Raw genomic sequence first — 20083 nt, 5'->3', positions numbered from 1 at the left:
ATATCATAGTAAAAATAGCAAAATACAAGGACAAAGAGAGAATTCTGAAAGAAGCTAAAGAGAAAAGGGACCTAACATACAAATGGAAACCTATCTTAGTGGTGACATACCTATCTACTGAAACTTGGCAGGCCAGAAAGGAATGGCAGGAGATCTTCAATGGGATGAACAATAAAAATATGCAGCCAAGAATCCTCTACCCAGCAAGCCTGTCATTCAGAATAGAAGGAGAGATAAAAGTCTTTCCAAATAAACAAAAATTGAAAGAATTTGTCACCATTAAGCCAGCCCTACAAGAAATTCTGAGGGGGGAGGGTCTCAGGGAAGTGTTGCAAGGAACGAAGACACCAAAGACACAACCACAAGCATGAATCCCACAAAGGACACAACAACTCTAAACCCACATATTTCAATAATAACACTGAATGTAAATGAGCTGAATGCTCCAATCAAAAGATAGGGTAGCATGATGGATAAAAAATAAAATCCATCTATTTTATGTCTACAAGAAACTCATTTTAGACTGGAAGATACCTTCAGATTAAAAGTAAGGGGATAGAGAAATATATAATATATACTATATATATACAATAATATATATATACATAGTTTATATATATATTCATATATATATATGAAAAGAATAATGGCTGAAAACTTCCTGAATCTGAGGAAGGAAACAGATAACCAGATGAAGAAGCACAGAGATCACCCCAAAAGTTCAACCCATGGAGTCCACACCAAGACATATCGTTATTAAAGTGGCAAAAAGCCATAAGAAAAAAAAAAAAAAGCGGCAAGAGAAACGAAGACAGTTACATGCAAGGGAAACCCCCTAGAGCTCCTGGCAGATTTTTCAGCAGAAACTGTGCAAACCAGAAGGTAGTGGCAGGATATATTCCAAGTGTGAAAAAGGAAAAATCTGCATCCAAGAATACTCTACCCAACCAAGCTATCTTTCAGAATAGAAGGAGAGATCAAGAGTTTCTAGAATACACAAAAACTAAAAGAGATCATGACCAGCACTACAAGAAATACTAAAGGGGACCCTTTGAGTGGAAAAGACCATAAGGGAAAAGCATGAAAAGTAAAAAAAAAAAACCAGAAAAATAGCAAAATAAATAGTTCTGTAAAAATCAGTCAAGGGATCAGAAAATAAAAGGATATAAAATATGACACCACACACCTAAGACATTGTAGGGGGAGAGGAGTAAAGGATGGGTTTAAACTTAAGCAACCACAAACTTAACATAGATTGCTATATGCATTAGATGTTACATACAAACCCAACTGTAACACAAATAAAAAATCAGGAATAGATATGCAAAAAAAATGAAGAGAAAAGAATCCAGGCATATCACTAAAGAAAGCCAACAGACTGTGAGAGAAGAAAGCAAGTGCAGGAACAGAGAAGAGCTACAAAAACAACCACAAGAGAAGTAATAAAAGGGCAATAAATACATACCTATCAATAACTACTTTGAATGTAAATGTACTAAACACTCCAATCAAAAGACATAGGGTGACAGAATGGATAAAAAAAATTAGAACCACCTATACGCTGCCTACAAGAGTCTCATTTTGGACCTAAAGTCTCCTGTGGATTGAAAGTGAGGGGATGGAGTAACATCTATCATGCAAATGGATGTCAGAAGAAAGCCAGGGTAACAATATGTATATTGGATAAAGTAGACTTTAAAACAAAGACTATAACAAAAGACAAAGAAGGACAATCTATACTAACAAAGAGGACAATCTAACAAGAAGATATACCAATTTTAAGTATTTATACACCCAACAATGAAAAACCCAAATATATAAAAGATTTTTTAATAAACATGAGGTAATAAATGATAGTAATACAACAATGGTAAGAAACTTTAATAGCCCATTTATATCTTTGCACAGATCATCCAAACAGAAGATCAACAAGGAAACAGTGGCTTTAAATGACACAGTGGACCAGATGGACTTAACAGACATTCAGAACATTCCATCCTAAAACAGCAGAACACATTCTTTTCAAGTGTACACAGGACATGCTCCAGAAGAGATCACATATTAGGCCACAAAACAAGTCTTACAAATTCAAAAAGAGCAAAGTCTTACCATGCATCTTTTCTGACCACGGTGCTATAAAGCTAGAAATCAACCACAAGAAAAAAACAGGAAAGAACACAAATACATGGAAGTTAAATAACATGCTACTAAGCAATGAACGGGTCAACCAAGAAATCAAAGAAGAAATCAAAAATTGCATGGAAACACATGAAAATCAAAACACAATAGTCCAAAATCTTTGGGATACAGTAAAGGAGGTTCGAAGAGGTAGTTTATAACAATACAAGTCTACCTCAAGAAGCAGGAAGAATGAACAAACAGCCTAACTTTATATCTAAAGGAGCTAGGAAAAGAAAACAAAACCCAAACCCAGGAGAAGGAAGGAAATAACAAAGATTAGAGCAGAAATAAATACATAGAAATGAAAAAAAACAAGAGATGAAACCAGGAGCTAGTTCTTTCAAAAGATCAATAAAGTTGACAAATCTCTATCCAGACTCATTGAGAAAGGAGGGGGGGACGGAGAGAGAGAACCCAAATACACAAAATTACATGAGAGAATAGAAATAACAATAAAGAGCACAGATATATTAACAATTGTAACAGAATGTTATGAAAATCTATATGCCAACAAATTGGACAATCTGGAAGCAACAGATAAATTCCTAGAAACAATTTCAGACTTTCAGTAAACAGTTGGAGAAGTGTGTAAATACAGGAAGTAATGCTTACATTATATTTGCAAAGATAATAATTATACTTTTCTAATACTCACTCTAGATTATGCACATGGACATTTGCCCTCCAAAAGAGGTGAACTGTTCAGTTATCAAGTTGGCAAAATTGTGCTTCAAGTAAAATAGAATGACCTTTCTATTTAGCAACATTTTACTATTTAGTTTTAAGGGATATTGAGTGTCATATATAATGTTCACCTTAGCAAGTGGCAATTATGTAAATATCTATTTTATGTGTCTGTCACTCTTGTTCTAAACAGAAGTTACTGATAAAAGGAAAGCAGGCAAAAAACAAAAAATCCTAGAAACATATAACCTCCAAATACTAAAGCAGGAAGAAATAGAAACTTGGAACAGATCAATTACCTGCAATGGAATTGAATCAGTCATCACTAAACTCCCAACAAACCTAAGCCCAGAACCAGACAACTTTAGGTGAATTCTACCTATTCTTCTCAAACTATTTCCAAAAAAATCAGAGAGGAAGGAAAACTTCCAAATTCATTCTATGAGGCCAGCATTACCTTAATACCAAAACCAGATAAAGACACTACCAAAAAGAGAGTGTCTACAGGCCCATATCTCTCATGAATATAGATGCAAAAATCCTCCATGAAAAATTAGCAAACCATATCTAACAATATATTTAAAAAATCAAGTGGGATTTATTCCCAGGATGTAAAGGTGGTTCAATATTTGCAAAATAATCAGTATGATATGTCACATCCATAAGAGGAAGGATAAGAACCAAATGATGATTCCATAGAAAAAAGGATTTCACGAAGTACAACATCCATTTACAATAACCCTATGCACAGTAGGTCTAGAGGGAATATATCTCAACATAATAAGGCCATAGCAAAGATCTTCCTAAATAGGGAAAAACTGAGAGCTTTTCCCCTAAGGTCAGAAATAAGACAGGGACGTCCACTCTCACCACTGTTATTCAACAGCACGCAGGAAGGCTTAGCTGCGGCAATTCAACAACATAAAGAAATAAAAGGCATCCAAACTGATAAGGAAGTAGTAAAGCTCTCACTATGTGCAGATGACATGATACTGTACATAGAAAATCCTGGGTTGCCTGGGTGGCTCAGTCGGTTAAGCATCTGACTTTGGCTCAGGTCATGATCTCACGGTTCGTGGGTTCGAGCCCCACATTGGGCTCTGTGCTGGCAGTTAGCTCAGAGCCTGGAGCCTGCTTCGGATTCTGTGTCTCCCTCTCTCTCTGACCCTCCCCTGTTCATACTGTCTCTCTCTCTCTCTCAGAAATAAATAAAACACTAAAAAAATCATTTTTAAAAAGAAAATCCTAAATACTCCACCAAAAAAAAAAACTGCTAGAATAAATGAATTCAGTAAAGTTTCAAGATACAAAATCAATATACAGAAAGCTGTTGCATTCTTATACATTATTAATGAAGTAGCAGAAAATGAAATTAAGAAAACAATCCTATTTACAGCTGCACCAAACATAAGAAAATAACTAGGAATAAACCTAACCAAAGAGATGAGAGACTTGCACTCTGAAAATTATACAATAAACTGTACACACACACACACACACACACACACACACACTAGAAAGGCATTCCATCCTCATGGATTGGAAGAACAACTATTATTAAAATGTCTATACAACCCACAGCAATCTACAGAGATACTGCAAGCTCTATCAAAACATAGCAGTTTTGACAGAGCTAGAACAAACAATCCTAAAATTTGTAAGGAGCCACAAAAGACCTGAAAAGACGAAGGAGTCTTGAAAAAGAAAAAGAGCTGGAAATATCACAATTCCTGATTTTAATTATTATAAAATGGTAGTACATAAAACATTATGGTACTGGCATAAAAATAGACACATAGATCAATGGAATAGAACAGAAAACCTGGAAACAAACCCACAACATTAAATCAATCTTTGACAAAGGAAGAATGAATATACAAAGGGAAAAAAGACAGTCTCTTCAACAAACAGTGCTGGGCAGGCTGGACAGCAATGTGCAGAAGAGTGAACATGGCCCACTTTCTCACACCATACACAAAAATAAACTCAAAACGGATTAAACTGTGAGACCTAAAACCATAAAACTCCTAGAAGAGAGCAAAGCAGTAATGTCTCTGACATTGGCCATAGTCACATCTTTCTAGATATGATTCCTAAGGCAAGAGAAATCAAAGTAAAAACAAACTATTAGGACTACATCAAGATGAGAAGCTTCTGCACCACGAAGGAAACAACAAAACTAAAAGACAACTTACTAAATAGGAGAAGGTACTTAACAATGACATATTTGATAAAGGGTTATGATCCAAAATATGTAAAGAATTTATAAAACTCAACACCCAAAAAGCCACGATGAGACCTTCCCGCTTACCTTTCCGAATGGCTAAAATAAAAAACATGAGAAACAACAGGTGTTGGTGAGAATGTGGGGCAAAAGGATCTCTCGTGCACTGTTAGTGGGATGCAGTCAGTGGTAACCAGTAGGGAGGGTCCTCGGAAAAAAAAAAGTTAAAAAATTGAATTACTATGTGATCCAGTAGTCGCACTTCTGGGTACTTACCACCAAAATACAAAAACACTGATTTGAAGTAATACATGCATCCCTATGTTTACAGCAGCATTATTTACATTAGCCAAACTATGGAAGCAGCCTAAGGGTCCACTGATAGATGAATAGATAAAGAAGATATGATACACACACACACACACACACACACACACACACAAGAATGCTATTCAGCCATAAAAAAAGAATGAAATATTGCCATTTGCAATAATATGAATAGAGCTAGCAAGTATTATGCTAAGTGAAATAAGTCAGAGAAAGACAAATACCATATGATTTCACTCCTGTGTGGAATTTAAGAAACAAAACAAGTGAGCAAGAGAGAGAAACAAAGAACTAGACTCTTAAGGAAAGAGAACAAACTGATGGTTACCAGAGAGCAGGTGCGGGATTAGTGAACTGGGTGATGGGGATAAAGAGTTCACTTACATGAAAAACCAAACAAGAAACACCTGTACTTCCTTGGCTTGATTATGCCTCTGCCATGACATGCATTTTTAATACACATTATTGCTGATTTACCAATGTTATATTTCACCTATTTGTTCCTATAACTCAAGAAAATAGCCTGTAGGGGCGCCTGGGCGGCTTAGTCGGTTAAGCGTCCGACTTTCGCTTAGGTCATGATCTCGCGGTTCGTGGGTTCGAGCCCCGCGTCGGGCTCTGTGCTGACTGCCAGCTCAGAGCCTGGAGCCTGTTTCAGTTTGTGACTCCCTCTCTCTCTGACCCTCCCCTGCTCACGCTGTCTCTCTCTCTCTCTCTCTCCTAGAAATAAATAAAACATGAAAAAAAAAAAGAAAAAGAAAATAGCCTATAATTTATTTTCTTGTACTATTTTTGTCTCGGTTGTTATATAGCCTAAGTTTGATGAAGTCACAGGGCACCTGGGTGGCTCAGTCGGTTAAGCATATGACTCTTGATCTCAGCTCAGGTCATGATCTCCTGATTAATGGGATCAAGCTCTGCATTGGGCTCTGTGCTGCCAGTGTGGAGCCTGCTTGGGATTCTCTCTCCCTTTGCTCCCCTGCTCACTGTCTCTCTCAAAACAACTTTAAAAATAAAAATAAATAAATAAGAAGTTTGGTCAAGTCTTCTCTTCCAGAGAATAAAAATACATGCATATATATTTGAATTCATTAATAATCAGTCACTATAAGTTTAAAAATGAAAAGCACCCATTTGCACACATCAAATCTGGGAATTAAAATTATAAAATAATAAATGTTGGCTAAGACATATAGCAATCTAATATTCTTACATAGTGCTCATACACGTGAATTATTACAACTTTGAAGAACAATTTTGTGACATTTAATGAAGTTGAAAATGTTCATAATCTACAAGTCTTTACTTCATATATTCTTTAGAAAAATACTCCACACATACTTCTACAGAGATCCATGTAGGGATACCCACACAAGTATTTTGAAATAGCAAAAAAATGTAGAAACTGAAATATTCATCATGTGGGTAATGAGCTATTAAATCTGATAAACAATGGAATATTATACTGATGTGAAAATAAATGTATTGGCTAAATTTAATATGGATGAATTTCGCAAACAATGCTTCATGAAAAAGCTGCATAACAAAACTGAAGGGGGTGCCTGGGTGGCTCAGTCTCTTAAGCCCCCGACTTCGGCTCAGGTCATGATTTCATGGTTGGTGGATTTGAGCCCCAAGTTGGGCTCTGTGCTGAAAGCCAGCTCAGAGCCTGGAGCCTGTTTTGGATTCTGTGTCTCCCTCTCTCTCTGACCCTCCCCTGCTCATGCTCAATCTCTCTCTCTCAGAAATAAATAAAACATATTAAAAAATTAAAAAAAAAACCACAGTCTGAAGTCATTTATATAATTTTTTTTCTTTAAGTTAAATAATTTTCATTTCTGGGGACAAAATAGGTTATTTGGACTGACCCTCTTAACAAAAAATGTTATGCTGAATAAATTATATATATGTATTATTATATTATTATATATTTTGTTCTTAAATGTCTCAAAACATTGACAACAGACTAAAAACACTAAGTTGAAATCTAAGAAAAGTTGGAAACATGAGAAGTGAATGGGTGACTGAAGGGATGTTTGCCTTGAGAACATAAACTGCCTGGTGAAGGTGAATTTTGATTTAAAGACCACCTGGGACCAGGGATATAGAAGTCACTTGACAGTATGGTAGAAATAATCCATAATGTGAGCTTGCTTCCCACCTGCTTGTTTCGTGGAGTTCCATCTTTCCCTTGAACTTAACCTCAGTGGGAGTATTCACAGATATCGGCAGAAAAATCAGGGCTGAGTTTAAACTGAAGCTGAAAGCCGTTTTAGTTTCACAAATATAATTTGTACAAGGGCAAGAAGAGTTTAACAGTAGGCCATATATCATATTTAATGACTGATTGATTAGTATAAAGCTAGTAGACCATGATGCAACTCCATTTGTTGAATCGTGGCTGAAGTACACTTGTACGTTTGCTACAGACATGAGAGTTTAGCAAAAACCAGTTAAAGCATCTGTAAGAATCAACTAGCTGTAGGATATTTGCAATAATAGGGGTGCCTGGGTGGCTCAGTAGGTTAAGCGGGGGCACCTGGGTGACTCAGTTTGTTAAGCATCCGACTTTAGCTCAGGTCATGATCTCATGGTTCATGTGTTTGAGCCCCGTATCGGGCTCTGTGCTCACAGCTAGTACATTTAAAACAAACATTTTTTAAAAAGGATATTTGCAATAATGAGTATGTTTTGTTATTTGCAAATTGTGTGCTGTATATCCTTTATATCAATAAAATTTATAAGATGCTCCTTACATGCATATACATTTATTTATGCATTTTAATGCATTTTTTTAAGCACTGCTTAATCCTTTACCAGCATACCACCAGTTCCAGGCAGCCAATTTTACAAGCATTTCTGGTGAGTCTTTTGCTTTTTTTATTTTTTAAGTTTTTAAAAATATTTATTTTGGGGAGGGGGCAAGTGAGGGAGGGGCAGAGAGAGGCAGACAGAGGATCCAAAGCAGGCTCCACGCTGACAGGCTGGCAGCAGCAAACCTGACGCAGGGCTCAAATACTCCTAAACCACAAGATCATGACCTGAGCCGAAATCAGACACTCAACCCGTGAGCCACCAGGTGCCCTTCCTGGTGACTCTTTGTTTTGTTTTAAATTTTTTTTAATGTTTTATTTTTGAGAGAGAGAGAGACAGCATGAGCAGGAGAGGGTCAGAGAGAGAGGGAGACAGAATCTGAAACAGGCTCCAGGCTCTGAGCTGGCAGTCAGCACAGAGCCTGACGCGGGGCTCTAACCCACGAACCGCGAGATCATGACCTGAGCGAAAGTCAGATACTCAACCAACTGATCCACCCAGCCGCTCCCCTGATGACTCTTTGGGTCAGTAAGTCTGAGCAAGGGCAATCTGCCCCAAACCTGGTTCTACACCAAAATCATGTAGGACATTCAAAAAACAAATATTTCTGGGTCCTGCAACAAATACACAAAATAAGAACCAGGAGCAAGACTCTGAGACGATGTGTATGTAGGTGTGATGTTGTTGTCAAGGGTGGGGGAGTAAACCTAACGTTCCAAAGTTTGGAAAAACACTGAATTTGGAATTAACTTTTAACCAGGAGCTGAATGTAAGAAGTTTGGAGTTTGAGAGGTGACAGACCAGGTTGGGAGGAATTGATGAGTTAGTGGTGGCATTTTTCAAAGTGTAGCCTAGGGATGACCTGCATTACACCCAGCCAATGGAGACTGCTAACAGAAGTCCCAGACCCCCACCCCCGGTCTATGCAACAATCAAAAGACTTAGGAGGGAGATCTGGGAACCTGTGCTGTAACATGCATCCTTAGGGATGCATCCTTGTGTATTCTTAAAGAATTCTAGAACTACAGAGTGCTTAATAGTCTTTTTCGGGAAATAAACACCTTTTATTGACTGATACTTGCCTTGCATTACCTATAGAAACAGAAAAGAATTCTATTATTTTTCTCTCTCTTTTCTTACACACTAGCAAGTATAAGGTCCATTTATTTATTTACTTATTTACTTATTTGTTTTGCTAACCTCATGCATTAATGAAACCATAGCAAGGGAGTTTTCCAAACAAATTTAGGACTTTGCCTTAAATCAAGAACTGTAACAACAAAACAATGTGAAACCTTTAGACCCTTAGACTCCATAGCTGTAACCACAGGTCTTTTCTAAAATTACCAGCAAATTATAATAGTAAATAATATTAACAAAGGGGCAATGGATGAACTTTTGATAGAAAGTTAATTAGCCCTCAGACTCTTTGCCTGACACTCTCATACCTTCTAAGTTTGTGGCTCAGTGGAATTTACAAAGCTATTGATATTTGCAAAATGCACTGTTAAACACAGAGCTCACTTTACTATTTCTCTTGTAAACAGAAACAGCCAGACAGAAGTAATATTATGAAAAAAAAATGGAAATACTGGTGGAGAATATAGTGCCATCAAAAAGGTGGACAAGGTCTAATCAAAACAATAACATTTTGAAAAACTTTGAGGTTAATTTGCTTCTTTAACGCCATTCTCATAAATTTTACATCACAATACTAAAATAATCATATGCAATTTTGTACCTAGAATCTAACTTGTAGCTAAGAATTTAGTACATAAAAAATGTTTATTGAATTGAGTGTTTAGAAATAGTATTCTCACTGGGTGTTATATGGAAGCCAACTTGACAATAAACTATTAAAAAAAAAAAAGAAATAGTATTCTGAAACATCTTCCAAAATCCTTCATTTTTAAAAGAAACAGTAACTATAGAGAAATGTTTTTTGGGATTTTTTAACCCCCTTCCAGGACATCTCTTTAAGAAAAATGAGCTGTAAGAAACCTTGGTAGTAGTTTAAAATTATTAACTGTAAAATAGTAACAATGCACAGCTAATAATGATAATTTTAACATAAACACATATTAGCTCTACTTCCGGATTTTTTTTACGTGTGCATTATGTTGGCTCTAAAAAATGTAATTATTAAATAGTCTATTATAACTATGATTTTACATAAGACCACAAGTTTTATGTCCTTTATGAACACAGAAACATGAAATGATTAATATTTTCTTAAATAGATGAATAACATTCTCATTTACTTTTACTCTCTGTGACGACTTACATATGTATGGTCTTGTCTAAGGTTTGTTTGGCCTAGAATTTCCCAATAATATATTTCTAACAACCCGGAGCATTTCAAAACATGAACATAAACGGAGGACCTACATTTTGGGTCCCAGTTCTCATTTTAACTGTAACTTATGAAGAAATAATGATTCTATGAACATGGTATTGTATATAAGACTAAGGAGAATAAGAGAATATTCACCCCGGAAGAGGCTGAAATGTAGGGAAGTGAAAAGGGTACACAATTAAACGTAACTGAACCTGGAAAATGAAGCTTCTGGAGATTAAATGTGGGATCCTAATCCTCAGGGCGCCTTCGCCAGGACGCACTTCCGCAGGACTTCCACCAGGGGGCAGCAGAAGAGCGAGATTCTCCCGCCGGCGCCCGCGGTCCCCGGGGCTCTCACCCTCCCCTCCATGACCTGCCCTCTCACCCCAGCTAACGAAGCCCCAGGAGCCCTGCGCTTACCTGCCCGTGAACGACACACTAAACGCACTGCAGCCGTCGAGTGTGAAGGCTGTGCGCCCCTCGCACCGGGGATGCTCAAAGCCCCGCAAGGGAACTGCGTGGGAAAAGCCGTCCAGGCTCAAGTCTGATTAGGACGGGGGTCCCCGGGCTCTTTGATCTGAGCTCTTCAAAGCGAGTCCCTAAACAAGCTTCGTTTTCCACGACTGAGCGCGGGCAGGAGCAGCCTGGGGGCGCAAGTGTGGGCGGAGCGGGAGAGGGGGGCTCTGGGCTCTCGCTGAGCTAGGGTTCGCTGGGGGGCTTCCCTCTGGGCTCCTTCTGAGCTCCCTCTGATCTGGGGTCCCACGGGGCCAGGACCCTCCTGGGGGTTCCCTCTGGGCGGGGGTCACCTTGGAGTTGGGGTTCCCTCCGGGCCTCCCCCTGGGCAGGGGGCGTCTCTGAGCTGGGCCTTCTGCTGGGTCCCCTTTGAGCTGCCTCCCCCCTCCTCCCTCCCCCGCCCCCCAGAGCTGGGTGCCCTGGGAGCTGGGGCTCCCACTGGGCCTGCACACGGNCCTGGGGCACCATCCTTCCCCCCTTTTCTTGCCAGCCGCAAGTTCCGGGTTGTTGTACTTCTAGCCACATCGCGGGGCCCTCCCGCCCCTGCTGAGACTTGGTCCCAGGCCACTGGACTTAGATGCTTCCTGCGACCCACCTCAGGGTCCCCTTGCCGTTCCCTACGTTTGAGATGCGGTGCTGGGTGGGAACAGTCTGCTCTAAAACAGGACAGCTTTGTNTTATTTGCGCATTTCCCTCAAGAACGGCTGACATTTCTAAACGTATGTGTCTCCATCTTAAAAAAAAAAAAATCACCAGGTTCAAGTATTCACTTCTTTTAGAGACTTAAAACTCTTCTTTGGAAAAAGTTACATGTTTTCTTCAAAGTCAAAATACAGCCTTGAGGTCAGTGATAAGGCTTCCAGGAAAGAACAGGCCTCTTACAGGATATTCTTAATCAGAATAGGAAAGGCCTTGTCCCGGCAGTGATTTTTCTTCTTTTTAAGTGAGAGAGAGAAAGGCTTGCTTAGTCAGAAGGGGGTTCTCTACCTCCCCCCTCATGTCATTTTATACCTGAAAGACCCACAGTAGAATTCAATGGCTTGACCTAGCCCCAGACTGCTGATACCCCCGGAAAAATACCTTTCTTGTATCCTGTATACCAGGATCCTTGGAGAGCGCTGCGTTATCGAGGAGGCAGGAATTGGAACCCAGAGACACGAAGGAAAATGTTCTTTCTCTAGATCTGGAGACTGTCTTAAAAAGGATCCTGCATCTTGCTGCCCTGGGCCAGCCCGTATGGTCAGAAATGTCAAATGCTTTATGGGGATGCTGAGGTGGCTGTTTTGCCATCTCTGTAACTATGCCACAGACCTTTTTCATTGTCAGCACATCAGACAATATCTCTGGTTTTTCGTTAAAAGTTTCTGGGTTCTGGGCTCTATTCTCAGATAGGTTGTTAATGTCCCGCTCCGGTAAAACCCATCTTCTGAGCCACGGTGGAAAGCGACCAGAGAGCCTGATTTATCTGGGCGGGCCATCTCCGCAACCAAATAAACCTAACCGTTGTCAAATCTGGCCTTCTCTTTGTACTGCGGAGTGCAGAGAAGCCTAATGCAGTCTCTGGGGAGTCCTAACCCGGGCCTGCTCTGAAAGCCCTTTTAACATCCTGCAGAGTATTAAGACCAAAAATCTTTTAAAGACCAAAATCTTTTAAAGGCCAATAAGAAAGTCATAACCTTTTTTTTTTCCTTCTAAACTCAGGAATGAGGAACTCCTTCTAAATTTAAGACTGGTACCAACAAAAATGTTGACAGCATTCACCATAAGGAATGACATTTATTTAATGCTTTTCTAGTAAAGCAAAATTTAATGGTAACGGCTCTGCTTCCTTTGATTAACAAAGAGAAAGAACGGAAGAGAGAGGGAAGGTAAGAAGGGGAGGAGAAATGAAGGGAACAAATTCAATATGCAGCAGTCACAGAAAAACCTCAAAGATGGAAAAATCATTTGCAAATAGCGTGGTGTTTCGGAGTGTATCTGCCATATTGCTCACAGACGAAGAGGTGGAGGCGTGTTCTCTACCTGACACGCGGCACTTCTTACATGAGGAGCGGACACACGGTCATGCCATTGATGAGTGAGCAGGTTTAATTCCACATTGGTAAGCACATTCTACTTATTTAAAAAAAAAAAACCTTGTACAAAATATTAAGCCTATTGTATTAATTGTGGAAATATTTAGATGTAACAGGAGGCAGGGGTCCCTAAAGAATGAAATGACCTTTTCCTGTCTTCCCTCTGACCCTTGAAGGTCCTCAAATATAACCTGTTTTGGAAAAACCTTTACCCCCATTCCGTATATTTGTTTTCCCAACTACTCACAGACTGAAAGCTTTGAGGACAAAGAGTGTCTTCAATACCTTGGGGATATATTCTCAAAGGTACATATAATGTACCTTTTACATTTTACATATAATGAGCATTTTACATATAATGAGCATTCACTGAATGTTAATTGGCTGATGATGGAAGCAGGAGCCTCCTTTTACCTTCTTACCCATCCTGTTTGTTTGTAGCCAGTGAGCAAACTCCATCACTGAAGGGGTTTTCAACTGGAAACTCCATTGAAAAAAGTATTTTCCCATTGGGAATGAAGAATTGTCTTTACACATCCTGGGATCTAATTTTACTTGGGGGGGGGGGGGAGGAAATAATAGCATTGGGAAGGTAGAGTTGCTTGCCACCTACTGGGCTGCTTTTCTGTGTAACTTGTGACCTTACCACCCCTCCCCCAACTCCATTACTTCAAGATAGATAATGGGAGCACTCAACTTTGATCACACAGCACCAAGTACCCTGCTTAGCACATAGTAGAAACTCAGATATTCACCGATTCATTATTAGTTTTCTGACCAGGACACCAGGAGCACCATGGTGGAAGGAGACAGACCCCCATCTTAAAAATCTAGTCTTGACTTAGCTCAACACAGTACCTTCTGTCCATGCTCCCTCAATATTAAGCCGTAAGAGACATGCATATCCAGGGACTGAGATTAAATTTATAAACATGCCTTTTTGTTCAAGGTTTTCTTTTGTTAATTTAACTGTTGTTTTTGTGCCAGACAATAGTTTGATTTGTGAATCCAAGCTCTTAATGAGCTAAATGTGTGAAATGTGTTACCATGTACCATCGCTTTCAGAAAGAGGAGAAGAGATTGGTCAGAACCGTGGCAGAGCGTACTTTTAGAAATATTTAAGTAGCATAACAGGACTAAGAAAAAATATTCTCACCGCATTAGGGAAGATTAGGGAATTTCTTCACCGCATTTCAACACCATAAGAATTTAAGACAGAATATTGGGGTGCCTGGGTGGCTCGGTCAGTTAAGCATCTGATTTCGGCTCAGGTCATAATCTCATGGGTTCGTGGGTTCAGTCCCTGCATTGGGCTCTCTGCTGACAGCTCAGAGCCTGGAACCTGCCTTGGATTCTGTGTCTCCCTTTCTCTTTGCCCCTCCCCTGCTCATGCTCCATCTCTCTCAAAAATAAACAAAAATTTTAAAAATTAAAAAATATTAAGACAGTATAGATTTTCTACTACACCAGACGTGCTCAAAGGCTCAGTTATTGATGTCGTTATCAATATTCTGCAAGTGACAATATGGCACCTAAAATCCCCTATAGCCTTACCCCGTTATTTTAGAATACCTCTCCATCTCTATCAGCTTCAAGCCAACTGAAGATATGGCCCGATCTGCCTAAGAAAGACCTGGCTTACTGCTTATTCTCCATAAAAGGTATATAGACTTGATTCTTAGGCTCATTAAAAAAAAAAAAAAATACAAAGAATATAAACAACTTCCCCTTTGTTTCCAAATTTCAGCTCCTGCCAAAAATTTCCAAAGTTGTAGCCAAGTCTAGATCATTGTACATGTTCATAATAAAATCTTTTTAAAAATGTGGGATTTAGTCCATATTAGAATTTCAAGAAAGAATTACCAATAAACCAGAGGAACTTTCATAAGACAGATGGAATTTGGGATGGGAGGGGTATCGGTGCAATTGGAGGCATTAGTAGAAAGTTGTTTGGAAGATGTTTTTTATAGGACCTCTGAAACCCAAGCACTGAGAACACAGACCTTTTCAAACATGTTTTCTTTACCCTTCCCCCTCTTATCTTTGGGATTACACAACTTCCAGACTCACTGGCTGTACTTGGTCTAGGTAGGGGTCATGAATATAGTAGGTCAGCGTGTAGAGTGATAACCACCTGAGATATTAGGAAGCACAAAATTACGATGTCCTAACCTTTCTTATTCAACAGTGATTATTCAAACATCTCTTCCTTTTCTAAAGTTGCATAACTGTTGTCCATTTTTGACACTGATAACACGAACCTATTACAAAAAAAATAACCGGGGCTCTTTCTTGTCTTTTATCATGACTACAATTAGAATAGTCTCCTAAATATTTATATCATTGGATCCCCACCTCGCAAAGAGCAACAACCCAGAGGGTCACCCAATGCCAGGGCACCAGGCTTCCAACAGGTTTTTGTTTCATAGGTGATTTTCCAACGTATAAGCAGAACAGTATCCTTCCACACTAGCGGTTCTTTATTAATTTTGTGCACCAATCTAAACGACGTCCGGTTCACTTTTCCTTTTCCCGCAGCTCTTCTTATCTCCCTTAGCGGGGGACCCCCTGGCCCTGGGCGCGTTTGACTTGGGAGCGAACACGGGCCTTCCCAAGCTCCGTGAGATGAAATACTAAGGAGGAAGTCAGGCGCGGAGCCCTGAGGCTTTCTTATCTGCCCGAGTTAACCTACCACTGGGAAGGGCCAGCCTCGAAGGACCACGGACCCAGCCCCCGGACCCTGACAGTTTTCGCTCTGGCCACTTTGATCTCGCGCGTCTGCCTAATCAAGTTCATCTCCTAGCCGCGACCGCTCGCATTCAAAGAGCAGCATTCGCTAGTTTGATTATCGGATGGTCATTTCCCTCTTCCCTCCACCCCTGATCTAATTTCCAAATGCCAGTCTCTCGCCTCCCTCTCTAAACTCACCATCAAAAGAGAATTAGTCCCTCTTCCTTCTTACCCTCGTTTGATGTGCAAATTTCCTTCTCTTTGCACATTTTTCTCGCGGTGGCAGCGGGAGAAGAGGAGGGTGGGGAAGACGGAAGGGGGAGAAGCTGACCCAACTTAAACCAGGGAGTTCGCTGGCAATGTGCGAAGCGTGGCTCGGAAAGCTTAATCTGTGGCCGGCAGAGGCCACCTGGCCCTGTCGTGAAGCCCTGTTGGGGTTTAGACGCGCAGTGAATGAGGAGGAAAGTGGTTTTGCGGAGTGGTACGTCCCGATCCCGATGGCACCACCTCTGCTGCAAGGGGAGGGCGCCCGGGGTCCCAGGTTCCTCCCTCTGCCCGGCGTGCGTTACAGCTCTCTGCGCCCCGAAGGGCGCCAGGCCAGGGGACCGGCCGCGCCAAGNCACACACACACACACCCCGTGTACACACACACACACACACACACACACCCTCCGGCCCCTCCCAGCGCTTTGAAATCCCATCCCTGCTTTGTCGTCTCCCCCGAGGGGCCGGGATGCTCGGAGCCCGCGCTATAAAGGCGGCCGCTGCAGCCGTGGCGGCGCAGAGCGGCGCCCGCAATCGGGACTCGGGGACCGCAGCCGTGCGCCGCGGCTTCCAGCCCCGCCCCCTCCAGAGTGCCTTCCACCCGCCGTTTCTGCGTCCCTTCCCCGGAGCCCTTCAGCGATGCGGGCCCCGGGCGCAGCGGGAGCCTCGCGGGTCCTGGCCGCCCTAGCGGCGGCGGCCCTCTGCGGCCACCTCCGGCTGGGAGTGAGCGCCACCTTGAATTCGGTTCTCGTTAACTCCAACGCCATCAAGAACCTGCCCCCGGCGCTGGGCGGCGCGGCCGGGCACCCGGGCTCGGCGGTCAGCGCGGCTCCGGGGCTTCTGTTCGAGGGCGGGAACAAGTACCAGACCATCGACAACTACCAGGTGAGCGGGCGCTCGGGGAGCAGGGGATGCTGCAGCCCCGAAGCGGGTGGGGTGGAGGTCTCCGATGGGGAGGTGCACGGAGAACACGCAGAGCGCGGGCAGGTCGGGCGCACGGTGAGGGCGCACGCAGCAGCTTTGGAGACGCGCGCCCCGAGGGCCAGGCCCCCAGAGGCGCAGGTGCCTCACCCCGGCCGCGTCTCCGCAGCCATACCCCTGCGCCGAGGACCAGGAGTGCAGCACCGAGGAGTACTGCGCAAGCCCCACCCGCGGGCCCGGCGCCGGCGCGCAGATCTGTCTCGCCTGCAGGAAGCGCAGAAAGCGTTGCATGCGTCACGCTATGTGCTGCCCGGGGAACTACTGCAAAAACGGTGAGTCCCCAAGTCCCTTCTGGGCTAGCGTCTCACATGCGGCCATCTACGGGAGGGAGGAAAACGCTCCGGGCTTGGCTGACAGCACGGCCCGGGGCCACCTGCAAGTGAGTGCCTGGCCTGGAGGTGCCCTTGACAAGCTGCAAGTGTTCGATGGGGAGGAGTGCGTGGAGGTCTTGGGGCTCTGCGCCCCGCGCCTGTTTAACACCACAGCTCACCTCCGAGGGAGCCCTTCTATGAAAACGTGTCTGTAGATCGCCTTGACCCCCAACGAGGATGAAGATGAGGCTCTCTGGACAGTATCACCATCCATCCCCGGGAGTCGGTATGGGCACGCAGCCGCCCTGTCTGATTTTCTTACCGGGTCTTTCAAGGCTCTGCCACCCTGGCCTCCCTCTCAGGATCCGGGTAAAAACTGGTAGCAGGCAGGAGACCTTGATTTATCTGTGTTGGCCACGCGTAAGGGGGACCCTTGATACCCACACATCCTGGCCTCTGCATCCAGCCTGCCCCCTGCTCCTACAACCTTAAAATAGATCCTCTTCCCCCAACCACAGATGCACTGAACTTTTATGTCCCAGAGAGGTAGGCTCAGATAGCCAAAGAAGGCTCCAGAAATAAACTTAAGGGTGGTGACCCTCTTTAGGACCCAGTAATACTCAGGGATGAACTAACTAAATCTCTGTAATAGAGAAATTATACAGTGAAATAACTAGTGGGTGAGATTGTAATCTTCCAGGCCACTGGTGCTGCATTTGCTTAACCTGGTGCTATATGGGTACTGCCAGACTAACGCAGAGAAGTTATTTTTAAGGGACAATTTTTTAAGCGACTAATTTTATTTTCTACCCCAAGGGTGATATTACCATGGGCAGAAATCTCCCTGCAACTACCACAGTCGGTAGGAAAATATTTTCAGCGGCTATATTGGGGAAGTTGCAGATGACTGCACAGCGCTCGCATTGATGCTTCCATACATCTGGGCAGTTTCACATTAACCCTAAGGAGGAAGTGTGGCTTGTGTTTAAAATCCTGTCACCACAAGGAGGCCTCCCAAATTGGTGCAGGCAGAACAGGGTTCCCCTGTCAAAGCCGTGGGGGGTTAACTCCCGGCTGTAATGTGTCACTGCTGTGTCCTGCTCCCCTAGGGATATGTATGCCGTCAGAGCACAGTCATTTCCACCGAGGAGAGATCGAAGAAACCGTTATCGAAAGTGTTGGTAACGAACACAGCACCCTGGACGGGTATTCCAGAAGAACTACGCTGTCTTCCAAACTGTATCATACCAAAGGTAAAGCAACTTAACGTTAATTCTTTGTCCGCCCGTCCTGAGAGTCCTTGGGACTTTCTTCAAGCAGTAGCACAGGCTGAGTAGTGACCGGGTACTTTTCCTACTGTCTGCTGCTTTCCAGGGCAAGAAGGTTCCGTCTGTCTCCGATCGTCGGACTGTGCCACGGGGCTGTGTTGTGCCCGACACTTCTGGTCCAAGATCTGTAAACCTGTCCTCAAAGAAGGTCAAGTGTGCACCAAGCACAGGAGAAAAGGCTCCCACGGGCTGGAGATATTCCAGCGTTGCTACTGTGGAGATGGTCTGTCCTGCCGGATACAGAAAGACCACCATCAAGCCAGTAATTCTTCCAGGCTTCACACCTGCCAGAGACACTGAGCCGGATGCCCAGGCCCAGTGGACTCCTTTCACAGATTATGTGTTATGAAAACCTCGTGTGACTTTTATCAGCTCAGTCCTAAAGGATGTACAGAGTTTGTGGTTATGATTAAGCATTCCAATAGTACGTTCTGAAAACCTGCTGGAGTGTAAGAGCTTTGTTTCTTTATGAAACTCCCATCATTGATTGCAGTAAATTACTGTGTTGTAAATGCTCCGTGTGGCACTTACCTGTAAATGCGACAAAACTTAATTATTTTTCTAAAGGTGCTGCATTGTCTATTGTTTCTCTTATGTAAATGTTTGTACACATTATCTTGACTCTAATATTCTATATTGAATTGAAATAAATTTCAGCTTCTACTTCTTAAATGTATAACCCTTTCCCTTTTAATTCTATACTCTAGAATGCCAGAAGCTTTTGGAATGACCAACAATAGGTATCTAAACTTAATCATGGAAATACTAGCTTATTTTCTGAAATGTACTATCTCAGTGCTTAGATTATATTTATCTCTAGGCTGTGATAGTGCTTGAAATAAAATTTAACATTTAATACCATGCAATGTTACAAGTATAGATACATTTCGGCATTGTGATTTCAGAAGGGTGCGTGTGCGTGGATGCATGTATGTGCTACAGGGACAAAGATGACATTACGTTCTGAAGTAGTTTCCAGGGTGCCTGGGTTGTTCAGTCAGTTAAGCATCTGACTCTTGATCTTGGCTCTGGTCATGAGCTCATGGTTCGTGGGTTCATGTCCCATACTGGACTCTGCGCTGACAGCTCTGAGCCAGGAGCCTGCTTTGGATTCTGGGTCTTCCTCTCTCTGCCCCTCCCCTCCTCACACTCTCTCTCAAAAATAAACACCAAAGAAAGAGTTTTCAATCAATATCTACCCAAATGATTAATAACTATTGAGGAATGAAAAAAAAAAAACCCTCCCAGAAAACACCAAAGGACTTATGGTTGGCAGGAACGGTGTGCATGTAAGTATAGTTGATATACGTATG

The 20083-nt window shown here is 42.4% G+C and overlaps 1 protein-coding gene across 1 annotated transcript; it reads left to right on the top strand.

The window, feature by feature from the left end:
* Window positions 1–16627: 16627 nt before the first annotated feature.
* DKK1 (dickkopf Wnt signaling pathway inhibitor 1) lies at window positions 16628–19631 on the top strand. Its single transcript, XM_077755195.1, has 4 exons — window positions 16628–17035; window positions 17241–17403; window positions 18552–18695; window positions 18817–19631. The coding sequence occupies exons 1-4, from the start codon at window positions 16790–16792 to the stop codon at window positions 19068–19070; spliced, it is 807 nt and encodes a 268-aa protein (XP_077611321.1). The 5' UTR covers window positions 16628–16789; the 3' UTR covers window positions 19071–19631.
* The last annotated feature ends 452 nt before the right edge of the window (window positions 19632–20083 follow it).

Source organism: Crocuta crocuta, unplaced genomic scaffold (assembly GCF_008692635.1).
Source record: "Crocuta crocuta isolate KB4526 unplaced genomic scaffold, BGI_CrCroc_1.0 scaffold2, whole genome shotgun sequence".
In the NCBI taxonomy this organism is placed as follows: Eukaryota; Metazoa; Chordata; class Mammalia; order Carnivora; family Hyaenidae; genus Crocuta; species Crocuta crocuta.
The sequence above is the reverse complement of the archived record's forward strand: the minus strand, read 5'-3'. Positions and strand labels throughout refer to the sequence as shown.